The sequence below is a fragment of the Oncorhynchus mykiss genome, chromosome 23 (genome assembly GCF_013265735.2).
Source record: "Oncorhynchus mykiss isolate Arlee chromosome 23, USDA_OmykA_1.1, whole genome shotgun sequence".
Taxonomy (NCBI): Eukaryota; Metazoa; Chordata; class Actinopteri; order Salmoniformes; family Salmonidae; genus Oncorhynchus; species Oncorhynchus mykiss.
Genome location: NC_048587.1, coordinates 13,708,161 through 13,729,545, shown reverse-complemented (window position 1 = coordinate 13,729,545; position 21,385 = coordinate 13,708,161). Strand labels below are relative to the sequence as shown.

The following is a 21,385-nucleotide window of genomic DNA, read 5'->3' as shown; positions in this document are numbered from 1 at the left end:
TGTGGAACAGTCGTTAAGACACTAACAGCTTACAGACGGTAGGCAATTAAGCTCAGTCATGAAAACTTAGGACACTAAAGAGGTCTTTCTACGGACTCTGAAAAACACCAAAAGAAAGATGCCCAGGGTCCCTGCTCATCTGTGTGAACGTGCCTTAGGCATGTTGCAAGGGGGCACGAGGACTGCAGATGTGGCCAGGGCAATTATTTGCTATGTCTGTACTGTGAGACGCCTAAGACAGCAAGACAGGGAGACAGGACAGACAGCTGATCGTCCTCGCAGTGGCAGAATACGTGTAACAACACCTGCACAGGATCGGTATACCCGAACATCACACATGCGGGACAGGTACAGGATGGCAACAACAACTACCCGAGTTACACCAGGAACGCACAATCCCTCCATCAGTGCTCAGACTGTCCACAATAGGCTGAGAGAGGCTGGACTGAGGGCTTGTAGGCCTGTTGTAAGGCAGGTCCTCACCAGACATCACCGGCAACAACATCACCTATGGGCACAAACCCACCGTCACTGGACCAGACAGGACTGGCAAAAAGTGCTCTTCACTGGCGAGTCGCGGTTGTCTCACCAGGGGTGATGATCGGATTTGCGTTTATCGTCAAAGGAATGAGCATTACACCGAGGCCTGTACTCTGGAGTAGGATCGATTTGGAGGTGGAGGGTCCGTCATGGTCTGGGGGGGACTGAGCTTGTTGTCATTGCAGGCAATGTCAATGCTGTGCGTTACAGGGAAGTCATCCTCCTCCCTCGTGTGGTAACCTTCCTGCAGGCTCATCCTGACATGACCCTCCAGCATGACAATGCCACCAGCCATACTGCTCGTTCTGTGCGTGATTTCCTGCAAGACAGGAATATCAGTATTCTGCCATTGCCAGCGAAGAGGATGGATCTCAATCCCATTGAGCACGTCTGGGACCGGTTGGATCGGAGGGTAAGGGCTAGGGCCATTTCCCCCCCATTTCCCCCTTGGTGGAAGAGTGGGGTAACATCTCACAGCAAGAACTGGCAAACCTGGTGCAGTCCATGAGAAGGAGATGCACTGCAGTACTTGAGAAGGAGATGCACTGCAGTACTTAATGCAGCTGGTGGCCACACCAGATACTGAATGTTACTTTTGATTTTGAACCACACCCCCCTTTGTTCAGGGACATATTCAATTCATGTGGAACTTGTTCCGTTTATGTCTCAGTTGTTGAATCTTTTGTTCATACAACTATTTACACGTTAAGCTTTCTGGAGAAAAAAAAAAAAACACATTAATTTTACATTCTAAATTAAAATCTACTGCTGATGGAGATCATGAGCTGGGCCTCTCGGAGCTGGATCTGTCCGAGCGAGATTAAATGATGTATATGGTGTACAGTCCCTTCAGAAAGTATTCATAAACCTTTACTTAGTCCACATGTTGTTGTTACAGCCTGAAAATGTTGATTTACTTTTTTCTCCTCATCTACACACAATACCCCATAATGACAAAGTGAAAACATGTTAACATTTTACCAATTTATTGAAAATAACAATTTACTTAAGAATTCACACCCGAATCTATACTTTGCACACTTGGATGGTACAATATTTGCACATTATTCAAGCTCTGTCTAGTTGGTGGTTGATTGCTAGATGGCAAGATATAGAATGGCTATAGATTTAAGACGATTTATGTCAAAATTGTAACAAGGCACCTCAAAATCATTCATGTCGTCTTGGCAAGCAACTCCAGCGTATATTTGGCCTCGTGTTATAGGTTATTGTCCTGCTGAAAGGTGAATTCATCGCCCAGTGTGTTAGAAAGCAGACAACGAGGCTTTCCTCTTGGACTTTGCCTGTGCTTAGTAGCTCTTTTCTGTTTCTTTTTATTCTAAAATACATACACTACCGTTCAAAAGTTTGGGGTCACTTAGAAATGCCCTTGTTTTTGAAAGAAACATTTTTGGACCATTAAAATAACATAAAATTGATCAGAAATAGTGTAGACATTGTTAATGTTGTAAACGACTATTGTAGCTGGAAACGGCTTATTATTTTTAAATGGAATATCTACATAGGCCCATTATCAGCAACCATCACTCCTGTGTTCCAATGGCATGTTGTGTTAGCTAATCCAAGTTTATCATTTTAAAAGGCTAATTGATCATTAGAAAACCCTTTTGCAATTATGTTAGCACAACTGAAAACTGTTCTAATTAAAGAAGCAATAAAACTATCCTTCTTTTGACTAGTTGAGTATCTGGAGCATCAGCATTTGTGGGTTCGATTACAGGCTCAAAATGGCCAGAAACAAAGAACTTTCTTCTGAAACTCATCAGTCTATTCTTGTTCTGAGAAATTACAGCTATTGCATGCAAGAAATTGCCAAGAAACTGAAGATCTCATAAAACGCTGTGTACTTCTCCCTTCACAGACCAGCGCAAACTGTCTAACCAGAATAGAAAGAGTGGGACACCGCGGTGCACAACTGAGCAAGAGGACAAGTACATTAGTGTTTAGTTTGAGAAACAGAAACAGTCCTCAACTGGCAGCTTCATTAAATAGTACCCGCAAAACACCAGTCTCAACGTCAACATTGAAGAGGCGACTCCGGGATGCTGGCCTTCTAGGCAGAGTTGCAAAGAAAGCGCCATATCTCAGACTGGCCATTAAAAAGAAAATATTAAGATTGGCAAAAGAACACACACACACACACACACACACACACACACACACACACACACACACACACTGGACAGAGGAAGATTGGAATAAAGTGTTATGGACAGACAAATCCAAGTTTGAGTTGTCCGGATCACAAAAAAACAATTTGTGAGCCAGAAAAAAATAAGATGCTGGAGGAGTGCTTGACGCCAACTGTCAAGCATGGTGGAGGCAATGTGATGGTCTGCGGGTGCACAATAAATATCGGTGAACATATCGGAAATCGGCCGATATTAGCTAAAAATGCCAACATCGGTATCGGCCGGCTGTCTAGTTTAACGCCAATGTTAAAAACCGATGTCAAAGCTACCGTGCATACCTATATAACGCAATGCCAACACGTAAAAGTTTGTGCTACACATGCAACACAGCATTCCTAACCTAGCCCACAAGTCAAGCAGTCATTTGAAAGAGTAAGATCATTTTGGCGAGACAACTCAAAGGCGAAATCCATTAAAAGCGAAGATAATGGAATTCACTGCCCTTGACAATCAACTGTTCTTTGTCGTGGGTGATGTTGGCCTTCACTGACTGGACAAGCACCAGTACACACTACCAAGTGTGCTATTTTTCAGATGTTGCCCTACCAGAGTTACATAGTCATAGCGTCACTGCTATTAGCTTCACCACATTCATACTATGGAATGCCGTTTGGGTCTTTGCGTGTCAAAAAAGATACCTTAGCAATGTCAAAGCTGTACAAAAAAGTCTGCAAAAAAGCAAACACCGGCCACAAATTATGCGTTTACAATACCGCATTGGTAATAACGCATAATTTGTTCAACCGCAACTTCTGGGGTAGCTAGCTTTAGCTTGGTACCTAGCTAGCACCAATACAAGCAGCCTGAAAACAATGATCAATAAACACTGCAGTCATTTTCATTATTCTTAGCAATGATTTAGGAATCCTTGTGAGTAATTATTAGTTAGGTTGCCACTTGTTTGCCTACTTAAATTGAACTTCAGTTCATGAAAATAAATAGCTAGCCAGCTACTTAACCCTGTTGCCCAAAGCTAATGTAATTGACAGTGATGCAAATGAATAAAATTGTAGAATTATACCATATTTTTAATGGCTAACCGCAAAGTCCACTATTGTGGCTAGCTTCACATAGAAGGTCTGACCACCATTAATCAAATAAGAACTGTCCTATAAATTAGGGTTATTTTAGATGACACCTAGATGTCGTTTTGCTATGTTTTTGGGGAAGAACATAGTTTGCATCCATGAGCTAAGTAGATTTTTTTTATGACCAGCACTGTAGTTGCACGAGACAACTTTACCAGCATCATAGCATACATAGATGAATCGTTGTGACATGCAATACGAGTGATAGTTATTGCAAATTGATTACACTATGTAAAAACACGGTCAACTATTGTGACATGCAGTCATATTCAGGTCCTGATTGGTCAACAAGTTTATTTGATGAGTCAGTGTTTATTTGAAGTATCTTTTTTGACATGCAAAGACCCAAACGGTATTCCATAGAAATCCTGGTTGAGAATTAAAAAACTGAACAGCACAGCAAGTAAGTGAGTGAAATTTTACTGGTAATGGGGACATACGTAAATGCCAACAAAATAACTTTTTTATAAATACGTTTTTTTGACTCAATGAGAAATGCTGATGAATGTCTTGCTCGAACTATGTATGCACCTGGTTCACCTCTGATGCTCACAGGCAATGTGTATTGGAAGATATTTCTGAATGTTCTTTGCCCAGCATACACCTCTCCAACCAGACATGCTCTATCTACTCATTGGCTGGATGCAGAGCTCAAGTGAAGGTCAAGCAAATCATAGAGAAAGTAGACTGTATTGCAATCTTCTCTGATGGGTGGTTGAATGTTTGTGGACAAGGAATAATTAACTACATCCTCTCCACCCCTCAACCAGTATTGCACAAGAGCACACACACATGGGACAACAGACACACCGGTCTCTACATTGCAAATGAGCTGAAGGCAGTCAATGACCTTGGACCACAGAAGGTATTTGCACTGGTGACAGACAATGCTTCGAACATGAAGCCTGCTTGGTCTGAAGTGGAGGACTTTGTGGATCTGAGGCTCTTTCCCCCATCATCCCCCAAATCCCACCAACATCACCCACCTCAGAGCGCAGCTGGTCCTTGTTTGGGAACACACACACACACAAATATAGCACGCAACAGGCTGACCAACACAAGGATTGAAAAATTGGTGGCCATCCAGGCAACAAAAAAAAAATGTTTGAGCCAATAAGCCATCCTCAAGGTTGGAAAGTGACAGTAAAGATGAGGCCTTAAAGTCTGATGTTCAAGAGGTGGACATTGAGGAGGTCCGGGAGAAGACATGGAAGCCTGAGAGGAAGACAACTAAAGCTTTAGTTTCTAAACTATAATTTTCCCAGATGTATGCTGAAAACATTTTTGGGAGATGCGATGGATCATTCAATAATTCCCTTTCTTTTGTTGTTCAGTGAAATCATCCAATGTGAAGAGTCAACTAATTTAATTAAAGTTCAATTCATAACTAAAACAATGTTTTACTCTATTGGATGGATTTAATCTATTGCAATTATGTCTACTTATAAGGTAAAAGTTTTAAGTTTGTCTCCATATGATATGGTAAATACATCCAATGCAGATGGTTTGGAATGAGTTGGCTGCAAAGTGAAGGAAAAACAGCCAACAAGTGCTCAGCATTATGTGGGAACTCCTTCCAAGTCTGTTGGAAAAGCATTCCAGATAAAGCTGGTTGAGATAATTCCAAGTGTGCAAAGCTGTCAAAGGCAAAGGGTGGCTACTTTGAAGAATCTCAAATATATTTTGATTTGTTTAACACTTTTCCATTTGTTTGGCCCATCCATCAATTATAAAACAGGCATTGGCTTTATTAGTCCTGATTCATGTGACTAATCAATTTGGCTATCTAAGCGCAATATCAGCTATAAAACTTTATCAGGAGTTACCCTGAGCCTATTCGCAATGTGTTTAAACAGAGGAAAATGCATACATTTTTTTCTTTTTTGCTATGATCAGCCCATCAACAATTGATGGATACAAACTTGAAACCACTGATCATGTCAATTTATCCCACAAGGTGAAACTCCTGGACAGCAGTAGTGAGTAGCCTGATTATCCATCTTCCTTTTTAGGATATGTGTGTTAACATGTCAGCATAAGTTTTATTTGATTGGGCACCATTTAAGTTAGGCTATTTAATTGGAGAAAGTTGCATGATGTAAAAAGTGTCTGTCTCATTACATTGTCATACATTTTATATCCAACCTGTAGGCTAGAGAAATGGTCACATACCCTTTCTACCATATAGCCTACTATATCTGCTACATTATTTATGTTAGATCATTTTTCTGGATGGAACGTTGCAGAGGTGCGCTGGAAATGGACCAGCAAAATATTTTGCTTCCCTGCACTGCTTATCACAGGGCGGCATCAGCGTCACCTAAAAAGCCCATATGCCACTGGTTGAGATAATTGTTTTATTGTTTTTGGGCAGAATTATGTGAGGTTTGATGTGTTGTTGGGGGTGCTATATTGGTCAGATTAGCTTCTTTCTTCAATCTGCCACCATAATACTGCCACCGCCTAATACTGCCTAATGAGCGGGCCGGCCATGCCTGATTTAGCGGACCAATAGCCTTCTGCAGCAACTCTGGGGGGGAAAAAATAAAAACATTCTCACAAAATTAGTGCACTGGGCCTTTACTACTAGAAATGCCCCCCCCCCAGACCAGAATTCCCAGCACCCCTAAACATCTTCCCGCAGCTATGGCGCAAGCCAATTAACAAACATTTGAATCCTGAAGGTGACAATGCAGATGTGCCAGATCAGGAATGGGCCTACCCCTCGTTTGTCAGCGTGCCTGGGGTTGTTAGGCATACAAAATAACTTGTAGATCAATGACTTTCAACATAATTACATGCTTAGTTGGACACTGAATGATAGGACGCGGTTGTCACATAATATAAAAAGGTAATTTCAGGAGGTAGAAAGAATGTAATTTGAGCAACAATAAAGTTAACTGTCGAATCCTAACGTTTTAATCGATTTACTGACCGATGCATGCTACATTTGGATCGGTTTGGGGTCCCACAGACCAGTGTGTACTCGTGAATCGTTACATCCCTAGGAAATAACTGCAACCGTAAAAGACTATTCCAGTCTACGAGATGGGGAGGGGGGGGCTGCACAAAGAGATGACTGCAGGCCTTGGCTTGAGTGTTATGTGGGCTCAGTTCCAGAAGTGTTTAGAAAAAGCACTTCCTACTTGATCTTAGATCTGCACAGCTGACAGGTTATTTCATCTGCCTCTTAACCAGTCTTAAGATCACTGATCCAAGCAGCAACGCTCTCTTACAGATGTGGACGCTGGCACGTACGACACTCACTCACCTCTCCCCAGCACACACAGTCCCATGAGGTTGGAGGAGTAGTAGGTGGAGTGGAATTTCAGGAGCTCCTGGCGGATGTCGATCCCATCCTTTGATGGCCTAGTCTCCAGAGTCAACTTGTTACCTGAAAAATCAACCAGATATAATACTTAACCAGCTAGTCAACTAAATGTACATCAGCAAGGAATGTTCTCGTAATATACAGTGCAGCGAGTGCTTGACCTTATTGGACAAACAAATATAATCTGTATCATATGATGCGTTGGAGGAAAAACAACTCCCTGTCACAGATCCAAAATAGTCACCATCAAAGACTTCATGAAACAGTACACAGTGGGAGGGAGAATATATCCAGTTATAAAAAGGGCAACAAGCTTGTTCCAAGAAAACCAATGTGTGAACAAAATGAATCCGCACAGTGATGCGATTACAATTCTGAGTAAGGCCACCAGTGACAGACTGACCACTTTTGTCCTCTATGGGCTAGCGCTTTGCTAATTAGCCTAACTCAAACTCACCCCATTCCGTACAAATGTGCGCAACCGCGACATTCAAACGAGGCTGCAAATAAAACTAATGTGACTGTAGCAACTGTTGACTTCAAAATCTGGGGTGTGAACTACGTTTCTATTCAACCGTTGACTGACATGGTAACGGCTCTATAGTACTGGAGACAAGTTGAAAAAAACTGACCCTCCGTTACATCGTGACATGCCGTAACGTACATCACGCATAAAGCAACAGTTTGCAAGTCTTACAATCTCTCTCCACAAGTCTTACAATCTCTCTCCACCAGGTGTTGCACTTCTCTCATCGTTTAAAAACAAGAAATGGACAGTGACGGGGATAAGGGGGATACCTAGTCATTTTCTGCGTCATCACTGCAAGCAATCATGACTCTCAAAGCCACCGTTTACGTCTGAAGATCACTTTAGCACCACCCTAAAAACCCAATTCAAATTCGACACAAACCTTCAAATAGGTATGTAATGACACATTATATAAACTCTTTATAGTGTTTTATTTACATTTTAGAGGCGATAAGGTGATAAATTGGATTTCCCACGACGACGTCTCTCCTTCTCACTATCACGCATTGGTTTCGCTTCCCCACCCGCCATTTTTAAAAAGACCCGACGGAGCTCATTGCCTTCTTGAATCATACAGAAATGGGCAGCGTGGATGTCTCGGCATGGACTTTGTTGGAAAGGGGAGAAATTGTGCTTTACAATGGTATTGGCATTACAGTTGATCTGGAAGTATTACGTTTTTTGGGGCGCTAAAATAAGGCAAATTGTACGGACCAAGGCGATCTACAAGTGTGAGAGAGTTTACGTTACACACCCAGAGCCTAAACCTAGCCCTTTATCTGTGGCAGGCTAGCTGCTGGGCATTTCCCTCTAAAACAAATAACAGACACACACCACATTTAGAACATCTGGAGAGATGTGTTGAACTTCCCTTTGAACTATTTACTTTATAAGCTAATTATTAATTATCTCCAGCCCCATAATGTCCACATCTGAATATTAATGTGTGGTTAAGTGTCCCTCGAAGCATTTCTAAGAATGTTATGTTTTTGTCAAGGATGTCTCCAACACTCGTTCATTAATAAGTGTTCCGGCCGAGCTGATCCTGTTTCTATTATTAGACTGGAAAAAAAGCTTATATAACTAAACGCTGCCACCAGCTGGCTCTCCTGGGCTGGGAGTCCAATCGTAAGAGAACACAATTAAGGAGGAGAGGATGAGTCAGCACATTCCAAAACAAAAGGCTGAGAAGGATTTAGGGGTTTTATACGCAATGTTCATAACGGCACACTGTAGCAAAATGTTTTGCAACAGAAAAGGAAACTGAAGTCCTGGTAGTTCCAGTCCATTGTCTTCCGCAGGGCTCTACGCTGCCCTTTCTTTTTTTTGTTTACAACGAGCACGTACATGCCCAAGTCAAAAAATGTATGCGCACACAAAGAAATTTAGGAGCACAATGAAAAATATTTTGGTAATAAAGCTAGAATCACGCATTTTTCTGGGCATACTGGTGCTCCCAGATTAAAATTCCAGGTCGCACAGCAAAATATTAAGCTCATATGCGAGTAAAATAGTCGCACTGTAGAGCCCCGTTCTGTTTGGTTCCTAATGAACATGACTGTGACATGCTGGGTTATGTTGAATTCGTATATAGTACGCGAGGTGGCATGGGGTTTTTACCGGTCCCAAATTTGCTGAATGGATGGTTGGGGTTGCCAGTGGCCTTCTCCAGCTGGAACAGCCTCCAGGCATCATTCATCAGGTTCTTCTCGTGCTCAGAGTCCACAGCATTCACCTCACGGTCCTTACAGCTCTCGTCAAACAACGGGCACAAGAAGAACTGAGCAAACCTAGACACACAAAGGACAAGACATTCATTTAACAAGTTAACATATAAGCAAAAACTGCAGATTCGGCTACCTAGATTTTTTTTTTTGTAAAGGGCTGTTGGATGATTTGTTTTAAAATTAACTTGAGTGTCCTGGTGAAGGCCTACAGGAACATTAGTGAAGATTAAGCAAATGGTGGGTTAGGGGTGTGTGCTATTTATTTTTCCAGGCCAGTGGTTAATAATTGCAGTAACATGTGGAAAAGTCCACGTTCTGAATTCAGAGGTGTACTTTTCTCAACTTTAGGCTGTTCGTCAGCAGACTCAATAGACAGCAGTGACATTTCACAGACCTGTATGCAAAGCTATTTGAATGGCCCTAAGGACGAGCAACTGCCATGCAAAAGAAAACGACCGCAATTAAGTGAATTGGCCAAAGTAAATGCCCTCTGCAGCTAGGCAGCTACAGACTCAACATAGCTGGAAGATACAGAAATCTGACATGTCATAAGCAAGCTCTATATTCAAGTGGCCCTGGACTATACACCTGTAATTACTAATCAGGTAGCCCTATACACCCGTTATCAACCACCCTCCTTCAATTGGAACTCTATTTAACTAGACAAGTCAGTTAAGAACAAATTATTATTTACAATAACGGCCATACCCGGACACTGGGCCAATTGTGCGCCGCCCTAAGGGACCCCCAATCACGGCCCGGTTGTGAAACAGCCTGGAATCAAACCAGGGTGTCTGTAGTGACACCTCTAGCACTGAGATGCAGTGCCTTAGACCGCTGCGCCACTCGGGAGCCCCAAAACGGTATGAAGGTTGATGATATGGATTTAAAAACAGCTTCCAAAAATCAGGTCACAGATTCCAGTGGAACATTACTTTTTTGTTCATGAGTGTTTGAAAAGCTTATCAATATTTAAAATATTGATCTGCATTGGTGTCCAGATGGTTTTCACACGCCTAATCAAATCACAGTGGCACACCCAAAGCCGTCAAGTAAAATGGGAGAATTTCTACCACGACATAATAGGGGTCATATTCAAAAAGCACCAAACGGAAGAAAATAAACTGAAAAGGGCGGGGCTACCTGAACTCGTCCAATAAGAAACGATTGTTTTGCAAAAAAGTTACACCATGTGCCTTATTGAACATGACCCTGTTGGTTCACTCACCTGTCCAATGCACCCTCCAGGTGTTCGTGGGATACGTCAAAGTAGTAGTTGGTGTGCTCACCGCTAGTGAAAGCATTGGAGCTGCCAGCATGCTCACTGAGAAACTGGCTGTACTCATTCTCCTTGGGGTACTTCTCTGTGCCCAAAAACAGCATGTGTTCGCAGAAGTGGGCAATGCCTGATATGTTCCCTGGGTCTGACAAAGAACCTGGTACACATAAGAGTCGAACACAGTTAATCTACACGTTGCTTCGCATTCGCACACTTCTGCACTTAAAGGAAAACAAAGTGAAATATGTTTAGACGCTGCCAGCCATAACACTGGAGAGGTGGTTCAAACCCTGAAACAATAAGGGATAAAAAACAGAAGCAGATGAAAGAGTGTGATAAAGGATCCTCTTCAATGTAGTCCCATGGGAGATAAACTAGGGAGCGAAAAAGAGAAGTGGCAGCATAATTTACAGGAATAGCGGAGAATGTGAATGGGGGTTTGAAACAAAGAAATAAAAGATACAGATAAAGAAGCTACAGGATGAGGAGATGGGTGGAGACACCTGTAGGAAAATAATGAGAGGGGAGACCGGGGGGGGGGGTCTCTGTATTGAGAATGGGTCATGGAGGCTGCCTCCGGCCTAGATAAGTGGAGTGGGTGAATACTGTACCTATGTTGACGTCCAGCCCTGCTGAGGACTTGTCTGTGGTGGGATCACTGATGAGCACGGCCTTCAGGCCATTGTTAAACTCCAGGCCCCTGTAGACCCGCTTGTCTTCTGGAGAGCGGACGATCTCACTGACTACCCTCTTCACAGCCGGGTCTGTCATTCTGAGGGGTAGAGACAACACAAGCCTGTAGAGCACAGGAAAGAATGTTGTTATTTTATGCACTAAATTCTCAATTGATTGGACAAGCAATTTACAGATTAATGGTAATTACAATGACTGATTTTAACATGTAGGGGGGAATGTAGTGGAGAGAATTTTGAATGACGCAAGGTAGACGAACTACTCAAACTGAAGTACCATATTTAGACCCCGAGCAGACGTCAGCATTCAGTCAACAGAATGACAGCGGACCAATACCATGCTAACAAGCATATGCAAGTGATTTTTGCAAATAAATACATTCAACAGGCACATAGTGCCTTTGGAAAGTATTCAGACGCCTTGACTTTTTCCACTGCCTTATTATAAAATTGAGTTAAAAAAATAAGAATTTTAAACTCAATCTACACACAATGCCCCATAATGGAAGAAAAAAAAAAACAAGTGAAGAAAGTTTTGCTAATTAAATATTTAAAAACAAAAACTGGAAATATTACATTCACATAAGTATTCAGATCCTTTACTCAGTACTTTGTTGAAGCACCTTTGGCAGCGATTACAGCATTAAGTCTTCTTGGGTATGACGCTACAAGCTTAGCACAACAGTATTTTGGGAGTTTCTCCCATTCTTCTTTGCAGATCCTCTCAAGCTGTCAGCTTTCCAAATACACCACCGTTCAAAAGTGTGGTCACTTAGAAATGCCCTTATTTTTTAAAGAAAGGCACATTTTTTCCAGTTAAACATCAAATTGATCATAAATGCAGTGGACATTGTTAATGTTGTAAATGACTATTGTATCTGGAAATACCAGTCTCAACATCAACCGTGAAGAGGAGACTCCGGGATGCTGGCCTACTAGGCAGAGCTGCAAAGAAAAAGCTGCATCTCAGATTGGCCAATAAAAAGAAAAGATTAAGATGGGCAAAAGAACAGACAGTGGACAGAGGAACTCTGCCTAGAAGGCTAGCATCCCGGAGTCGCCTCTTCACTGTTGACGTGGAGACTGGTGTTCTGCGGGTATTATTTAATGAAGCTGCCAGTAGGGGAGTTGTGAGGCGTCTGTTTCTCAAACTAGACACTAATGTACTTGTCCTCTTGCTCAGTTGTGCACTGGGGCCTCCCACTCTTTCTATTCTGGTTAGAGCCAGTTTGCGCTGTTCTGTAAAGAGAGTAGTACAGTGTTGTACGAGCTCTTCAGTTTCTTGGCAATTTCTCGCATGGAATAGCCTTCATTTCTCAGAACAAGAATAGACTGACGAGTTTCAGAAGAAACATCTTTGTTTCTGGCCATTTTGAGCCTGTAATCAAACCCACATGATGGTGCTCCAGATACTCAAATAGTCTAAAGAAGGCCAGTGTTATTGCTTCTTTAAATCAGAACAACAGTTTTCAACTGTGCTAAGATAATTGCAAAAAGGTTTTCTAATTATCAATTGGCTTTTTATAGACTTCGATTAGCTAACGTGCCATTGGAACACGATTAGCTAACGTGCCATGGTTGCTGATAATGGGCCTCTGTACGCCTATGTAGATATTCCATTTAAAAAAATAAGCAGTTTCCAGCTACAATAGTCATTTACAACATTAACAATGTCTACACTATTTCTGATTAATTTGATGTTATTTTAAATGGAAAAAAATCTTCCAAACACAAGGAGATTTCTAAGTGACCAAACTTTTGAACAGAAGTGTATTTACTTCTATTTTACCTTTATTTAACTAGGCAAGTCTGTTAAGAACAAATTCTTATTTAGAATAACGGCCTACACCGGCACAACGCGGACGAAGCTGGGCCAATTGTGCACCGCCCTGTGGGACTCCCAATCACAGCCGGTTGTGATACAGGTTGGATGAGGAGCGTTACCGTGGACCAGCTCGTACATCCTCTATTCAGGCTGCAAAGGCATAATTTTCCTCCTTACCTAATTTTAATGGCGTACCGATTGTAGGATGCTATATCCCACGGGGGACACGAGTGTATTACCGGCTGGGCACTCATACCTAGACAGTGCAGATCTAGCGCCCACTATCGGCTACCGGCTACAGCTGGAACAGTAATACTAGTCTGTCTAGGGCTAGGCGATATTTTGCATTGATAGCTACATGTTTCCAACTAGCTAAGCTAACTAGCTACAAAACAAACTAAAAAATATATATCCGAATATACCCTTTAAAATGTATTTACAGCACAACAGTGCATTTTTACGAGGCTGGTTTAAGATTTGCAAGTTAACAAGCCGCACTGTGATAGCCGGAAACCGCCATAGATTAGCTGGCTAACCTTAACGTTGGCTAGTCTGCCCTGAGTCCTACTTAGCTAAATTAGCTATATTTAGCGTGTAGTTGGTGCCAGGTGCATCCGGCAGCTAGCTAGGCTGGCTGGTTTCAAATCAAGTGCATAACTATACGTGTCCTTGGTTAGCTAGCTAGCTATCAAAGTTGATATGCTACTTGTATACGTAGCTAGCTGTGAATGCTTTTCTGCTAATGCTTAATTAGTCAGCCCTTCAGCTAGCTAACTAGGGTCATTCTGTAACGTTTCAGCTACCGTTAGCTGGTAAATATTTGTTCATTACATGCGAGTTTTTGAAGTGGATAGTATCTGACATTTAACACTCACCTAACACTTTGATAAAAGTACAAACTATTCCCCGCAATCAGACGGTGTCTTGTAAACTGGGCCAGTCGGCTAAAACATTGCAGCATAATTCGGATAGACAACAGTCAGAGAAACCTTCGATCTTTACGGCGCCATGTTGTAATAGACAAATGCAATGGACGCCAGAGAGTCACGTAATAGATCATGAATTATGTGATTTATTTGATGTCAGTGGTATTTACTAAAATAAAATACTATTATTTTAAACTAACAACATATACAACATGTGGACAAGTATGGTTTTGATTGATGTGTCATGTTTAGATCAGTAAGTCGATTAATCAGCCTGTTTGGATCAAGCCACTCCTTTCCTAGCTCTTGCGGAGTCCCCAGCCATGTTCGAGAGGCTCAAAACCGTAATGTATCATGGGTAATTGTGACTGACTGATCTACAAATAATAATGAGTAGTTAATTTATAATGCAAGGTTCTTTGTAGATCAGTCAGTCGGCAGGCTCATGCACTGTCGAACAAGCCCCCTAACAACTGAATGTTCCGGTTGAAGGGGACTATGCATAGACCTATAGAGAAATACTTTTTCACAAGTATAAAAACACCTCCGTTCTGCCAGCAAGAACAAGACCTACACAATATACAAAAGTATGTGGACCCCCCTTCAAATGAATGGATTCAGCCATTTCAGCCTCACAGGTGTATAAAATCAAGCGCACAGCCAGGAAGACATCAGTGACGTTCAACGTGGCACTGTCATAGGATGCAACCTTTCCACAAGTCAGTTAGTCAAATGTCTCTCCTGGTCAACAAAATGCTGTTATTGTGAAGTGGAAACATCTAAGAGCAACAATGGCTTAGATGTGAAGTGGTACGCCACACAAGCTCACAGAACGAGATTGCCGAAGTGTGTAAAAATCATGTCCTCAATTGCAACAATTCATACTGAGTTCCAAACTCCCTCTAGAAGCAACCTCAGCACAAGAACTGTTCATCAGGATCTTCATGAAATGGGTTTCTATGGCCAAACAGCCACACACAAGCCTAAGATCACCATGTGCAATGCCAAGCTTCGGCTGGAGTGGTGTAAAGCTTGCTGCCATTGGACTCTAGAGCAGTGGAAACTAATTCTCTGGAGTGATATCACGCGTCACCATCTGGCAGTCCAAAGGACAAAACCAAGTTTTGGCAGATGCCAGAAGAACGATACCTGCCCCAATGCATAGTGCCAACTGAAAAGTTTGGTGGAGGAGGAATAATGGCCTGGGGCTGTATTTCATGGTTCGGGCTAGGTCCCTTAATTCCAGTGAAGGAAAATCTTAACGCTACAGCATAAAATGACATTCTAGACAATCCTGTGCATTCAACTTTGTGACAACCATTTGGGGAAGGCCTTTTTCTGTTATAGCATGACAATGACCCCGTGCACAAAGCAAGGTCCATACAGAAATGGTTTGTCACGATCGGTGTGGAAGAACTTGACTGGCCTACAGAGAGCCCTGAACCCAAGCTCATCGAACACCTTTGGGGTATATTGGAACGCCGGCTCCAAGCCAGGCCTCAGTGCCCGACCTCACTAATGCTCTTGTGGCTGAATGGAGTCCCCGCAGCAATGGACCAACATCTATTTACAGCAGCAAAGGGGGGACCAGCTCCATATTAATGCCCATGATTTTGGAATGAGATGTTTGATAAGCACATACTTTTAGTAATGTATAACAGTTCAGAACCACAGCAGGTAGCAGAAAAGTATGATCTTATTTCAATAATAATCCTGCAAAAAAAACTCAATTAGAAACAACAAACTTCAAATGAAAATATTTCTACAGCAAAGGGGGACCAACTTCATATTAATGCCCATGATTTTGGAATGAGATGTTCGACGAGGAGGTGTCCACATATGTTTGGTCATTTAGTGTAGCAAGAATAACAGATGAGCAGCGACACTCCTCTCGGTGTAAACTCTGTGGATTTGGAAAGCTGAAGTTCTCCTGAGTAGAAAATACCCCCCTTTTACAGCGACACAATGTACAGATCATTTTCTATGGTACAATATGCAATATGAAAAAAACTATTGGATATAAGTTGATGAGTCACTCTATAAGGGTCGCCAAATGAGCAGCTACACTCCTCTGAGTGTAAACTGTAGTAGCGGTGCATAGGTAAAATCACTGTGGAAGCCAAGCAAAGCCAGTAAACAAGCCTTATTACAAACTATGTTGTCATAATTGCGTTGTTTGCTACATAACTTAGCGGTTCATACCCCACTGTGATATACAATAAGGCCGTGACAACAAAAAGACAGTCACACAGTGGTCGAATAAATGCAACTACACATACGTTTGGTTCATCACAATATCGGTGAAGTCCACAAAGCATATATTACATACAAACAGTTATCACCTGCAGCATGGTCAAGCAAGTTAATGTTTTTGACAGTTTACTAAACAAGTACTGATTTAGAACCACAGAGTTACCGCAAGTCATCACAAAGACAACAGGAGCACTGCTATTCCAGCACCATTTCAACTTAAACATCATCAAATAAACAAGGCTAAATATGCTTAGTTTAATACAGTGAAAACAACTTTAAGATGGCAACAAAAAATGTTGTCCAATCAATATTGCTAAATATGTGGCTGTCCATGGTACTGATTTCTGTGTGTATGCACTTGCATGCACAAGTAAAACAAAAAATGTTGACTCACCCTACTACTTGAACGCCAATGCCCTCCTCTCTTTCATGTTGGCAAAATGGTCTATACAGTACACTTTTAGTTTTTGTTGAGGCTACCTAGCTAAAATGCTTGCTAGCATGACTTTCTTGCATGGGCAACAATGAACCAGCTAAGTCAAGCTAGTCAGTTAATGAGAGCCTAGCTAATTTTCCCCCAACATCAGACACCCCCTAACTTCGGACACTCTAGGGGTTAGAGGATTAAATAACCTTGAGCTCAATATTTAAGTGGACTGGAAAATAACGGTAAGTTTTGCGACTAAAGATACCCTTCTAGCTAGCTGACCACCGATTTTCATTGCAATTTATGTAAGTTAAGTTAGGTTTTAAGAGTTAAAAAAAAAAGTGAGACACACTGTATATTGTAAAATACAACTGCCGACAGACCACAAATAATTTAATATCCAACTTTTTACCTCAAATATAGCTAACGGATTTTAGGCAATATATAATTTTTTAAACCAGAATACTACCCAACTAGTCAAATATTCAGTAAACACTTCAGATATGAGGTTGGGGTCTCTTTTTTTTAAACAAAATTAAATGAATATATCTTGTAATTGAACAAAATAGTAAGGTGGCCAATAACTGGGGACTGTATGCCGATAATACTGGATGTATTTATTTTTCTTAACTACTTTACAAAAAGCTGATAGTAGTAGTATTTCCACTGAAATGTCAAACATGCTAATTGCTAACCCATTAGCTAACATTTTTACAACACCAATAATCACAAAACATTGATGGCTTGATCTCGAGATAACACTGTTGAAGGTAATATATTCCTTAACACTGTTGAAGGTAATATATTCCTTAAATGCTGTTGAATACGCTGATAATCCGGGTGCTACGCTACTAGGCTACGTCTGGGCTACATATCGAACTTCAGTATCTCAGGCCAGTGACACAACATATGAATCTATGATTCAATCAGAATCGCCATCATAATCATTGTCCTGTACAGAGAACAAAGTCAAAACCACAAGTCCCAAATCTCCATCTCCATCCATGGCTTAGGAAAGGGCCAATTTAACAAGCTAGCTACTGTTGGACAACAATTTAAGCAGACCAGAAACAGACTCTCTGAAAATGAGGGTTCGCAAAGAAAGTGATTTGATTGGTCTGAAGCCAAATCCAAACTGGCCTCCCTTGGGGAGCGTTTTAATGCAGCAGGACAACCTACAGTTGATCTCAGCTCAACGCTGATTGGCTAATTGTTTTATTTATTTATCTTTCAAGGGAGGCTAAACGCTTGCTGGCATCAATCAATCAAATGCTACTACATGTTATAATATTTAGGTCCAGACAGCGTCAGATACATGGGCAACACATACTGAGACAGAGGGGCACTGTTTCCTTCGTTCGGTTTTACTGCTGCGACACAACGTACATATCATTTTGTACAGCGCAATAAATGATTCTACAAGGTATCGAAATCGTTCTACAGGGATGCTGACCCATGTTGACGCCAATGCTTATCACAGTTGTGTCAATTTGGCTGGATGTCCTTTGGGTGGTGGACCATTCTTGATACTCACAGAACTGTTGAGCGTGAAAAACACATTAGCATTACAGTTCTTGACACACTCAAACAGGTGCGCCTGTCACCACATACTACACCGTTCAAAAGCACTTCAATCCTTTGTCTTGCCCATACACCCTCTGGCAATTGTATCAAGGCTTAAAAATCATTCTTTAACCTGTCTCCTCCCCATCAGCTACACTGATTGGCGTGGATTTTACATCACAGGGGTCCGTTTTTTGTACACTCAGTGTACATTCCTCATTTGCACAAGATTACTACTAGGCCAATTTTTCCTTCTTGCAACGCAATAGTTAAACCACTAGAAACTGCATACGCATGGTCTGAAGTTTGCAGGAGGATAAGCACACTCACGTCAATTTCAGTTTTTATAAATGCCAACATTTGCATAAACTGGCGCACGCATGTTCTAGGGATTTTTTGTGTGCATTCGCAACGTTTAAAAATCAGGTGAGCTAATTAAGGCCTACAACCAAATTGTGAAACCTCCGGGGTCCACGAGGAGAAGTTTCATAATCACTGGCCTATTGCAACAGTATCCTTTTAAAATTCCAATGTCAAATAGTTTGCGAAATGTTTTAACCCATACGAATCGAAAAATAATTGTTCCTATCCCTGAAATGTGTGTGGGTGCTTTATGCTTACATGACCAGTAGAGGGAACAACAGACTCATATTTATCGATCCCAGCGATGGGCGAATGCGCAGGCCTTGTCTCTGTGGATATTTTTTCTTTTGTCTCTGAAAAGTTCATCATAATACAGCATGAGCAATTTAAATGAAACCAGCTTCCAATGGTTGAATTTCAGAGTAAATTATACTCTGTATAGGCATCATTAGGGATCTATGCTCTTTTTTTTCACAAGATTGATTAGCGATTAACTACTAACTCTGGACCACAGACATTTTTTTTATTGAAGTGATTATTTTTTTTACTACAACATAATCACCTATCAGATCATTCACATAGCAGTTCCTAGTAAAAGGTGTGTAAATCCAGCGGCTCTTGTAATCTTTCTGTTTCTCTGCGCGGTGTGTGCGCTTCAGCTGCTCATGGGAAATTCCTCAACTCTGAACTGTCTCTCTGTTTTGTTTGCATTGTGAGGAAAAGCGAACCAACCACTACGAGGACGACATTTATGAGATCCGGGTCGCGCCTCCCTCAAAACCCTGTGTCACAGTAAAAACGTTTTAATTTAATCGGCTCAGGCAGTAATTTATTTCAGTGTCCAAGATCACTGAAAGGCAAAACGGACACTGCAAGCCCCCAGTATAACGACATAAACTACAATGGATTATTCAACCAATGACAGCAAATCAACCAGCAAGAATAAAGTGGTGGCTGTGGTGGGAGGTGGTTTGGTAAGAAGTGAACATGGAAGTGTGAATAATGTAAACAGGCTGCTGATATTTGCTGTAATGAAAAATTGTTCATGTTGTGACAAGGTTATCTAATCTATGTGTAATCTATTAATGAAATATAAATGTAATCTATTTAAGTGTAATCTGAGCCTTATTTTCTTGAGGTTATAGGACCATTTTTGGCGTTGCCAATTTGCTAAACTGCAGATGGCCCCATTGACTCAATAGGGTTGATGGTGAAAAAGGCAGGTCTGAGCTAACAGTATTTTGGTTGTAAACAAACAGTATCATTTTTTTTATACTTTCCTTACAGGCCTCTTAAAGCAATATCATGTAAGGAAGAGTAAAGCCTAACAGTAATTGACACTTTAAATTACTCGGTCCTTGTTGTAGCCTACCATTGACAAAGCAAAGTGCCTTAAGGTTAATATGATTGTTTTGATCTCTTCCTTTTATATTGCTGTGCAGAAACCATGTACATTTTTTAAAATCCATTTCCATTTTCATCACAAGTGATAAAAATGAAAATAGATGCTGCCTGCACCATGAACTAATGCAATCAACCCTCTCTCAGGTCGGCGCCTTGAATGCCTGCTACTTTGCAAAAAGAGGTTTTCAAGTAGAGGTCTTTGAATCTCGAGAAGGTAAACACTTGATTACACAACATATAAAGTGCTTCCTCTTATTTTGAACAGCTGCACAGTAGTCCATCTATTTTTGGAAGTATGCACTGCATGCAGTCATTAGTCATTACAATATTCCTAACAACAAAGCACAATCACCGCTAGCAATGAGCAATTGGCCCAGAAGCGGCCCAAGTACATCGGGCCGACTTTGCCGGTATCTTTCCAGAATCCCCCCAGAAGCGGCCCGATGCAAATTTAAATAAATGTATACAAAATTAGTCGATTTTAGAAATTTGAAATATTACTATTCTAAATGTTATACATACAAATTATACCCATCCACAAAAAAAACATTTTGTGTCGGAGGAAACACCATACACCTGGTGACCGTGTCAGCGTGCATGCGCCTGGCCCGCCACAGGAGTCGCTACAGCGCGATTGTGCGCTGCCTCATGGGTCTCCCGAACGTGGCTGGTACGGCTCTCGTACCAGCATCTGTAATAAATGCAGTTTGCAATGCGATGCAGGGTCTTAGACCGCTGAGCCACTCAGGAGGCTCCATCCACAAAGTTTTTAATGCTTATCAATTGCCTTGCACAGAGTATCAAAATACTAAAATACTACACAGGACTCTTAAAGTATTTAATTTAAACGATCATTTTATTTTTTGATCACAGAAACAATGAGAAAATAATGAAAAATAAATAATGAAATGTTAATTACATAATGCAGCCAGATAACTCACACCGGAATCGGCCCGAACTCAATCCCCACATCCTAGCCATAAGTAATACTGCCGAAGGCGGCCCATTCTCGGGCCACATGACGTCGGCCAAGTCTGACTCTCAGCCGAGTGCCCCGACGCTCAGCCAGAATCGTCCCAGATCCACTGTTCTGTCCTGATAGCAATCAAACAGCAATCTAAACATGTATTTCAATATAAGTTATGATTGGCATATAACACTGGTTTCACAAGCATTCATCAGATGCAGTGAAATTACATTTGAATTGACTAGTAGCTTGTGTATG

At 41.5% G+C, this 21,385-nt stretch overlaps 2 protein-coding genes across 6 annotated transcripts in view; one reads left to right on the top strand and one right to left on the bottom strand.

The window, feature by feature from the left end:
* Positions 1-19,459, bottom strand: part of LOC110502301 (insulin-degrading enzyme) — a 47,112-nt gene extending 27,653 nt beyond the window's left edge. For 2 of the 4 annotated variants that reach the window (XM_021580229.2, XM_021580230.2), the window contains exons 1-5: positions 14,100-14,256; positions 11,319-11,503; positions 10,657-10,864; positions 9,322-9,491; positions 7,113-7,235 (exon numbers count right to left, since the gene is read on the bottom strand). In XM_021580229.2, the coding sequence (XP_021435904.2) occupies positions 7,113-7,235; positions 9,322-9,491; positions 10,657-10,864; positions 11,319-11,503; positions 14,100-14,185 (772 nt within the window). In that variant the 5' untranslated portion in view covers positions 14,186-14,256. Of the gene's footprint in view, positions 1-7,112; positions 7,236-9,321; positions 9,492-10,656; positions 10,865-11,318; positions 11,504-13,401; positions 13,494-14,099; positions 14,257-19,014; positions 19,110-19,318 lie in introns of those variants that run through there. The other 2 variants (XM_036959922.1, XM_036959921.1) reach the window with 2 other exon arrangements.
* A 37-nt stretch (positions 19,460-19,496) lies between these two features.
* The window catches only part of LOC110502303 (kynurenine 3-monooxygenase), a 35,587-nt gene continuing 33,698 nt past the window's right edge, over positions 19,497-21,385 (top strand). Inside the window, exons 1-2 of one of the 2 annotated variants that reach the window (XM_021580232.2) lie at positions 19,497-19,730; positions 20,305-20,374. In XM_021580232.2, the coding sequence (XP_021435907.2) occupies positions 19,659-19,730; positions 20,305-20,374 (142 nt within the window). In that variant the 5' untranslated portion in view covers positions 19,497-19,658. The remainder of the gene's footprint in view (positions 19,731-20,304; positions 20,375-21,385) is intronic. The other variant, XM_021580233.2, reaches the window with a different exon arrangement.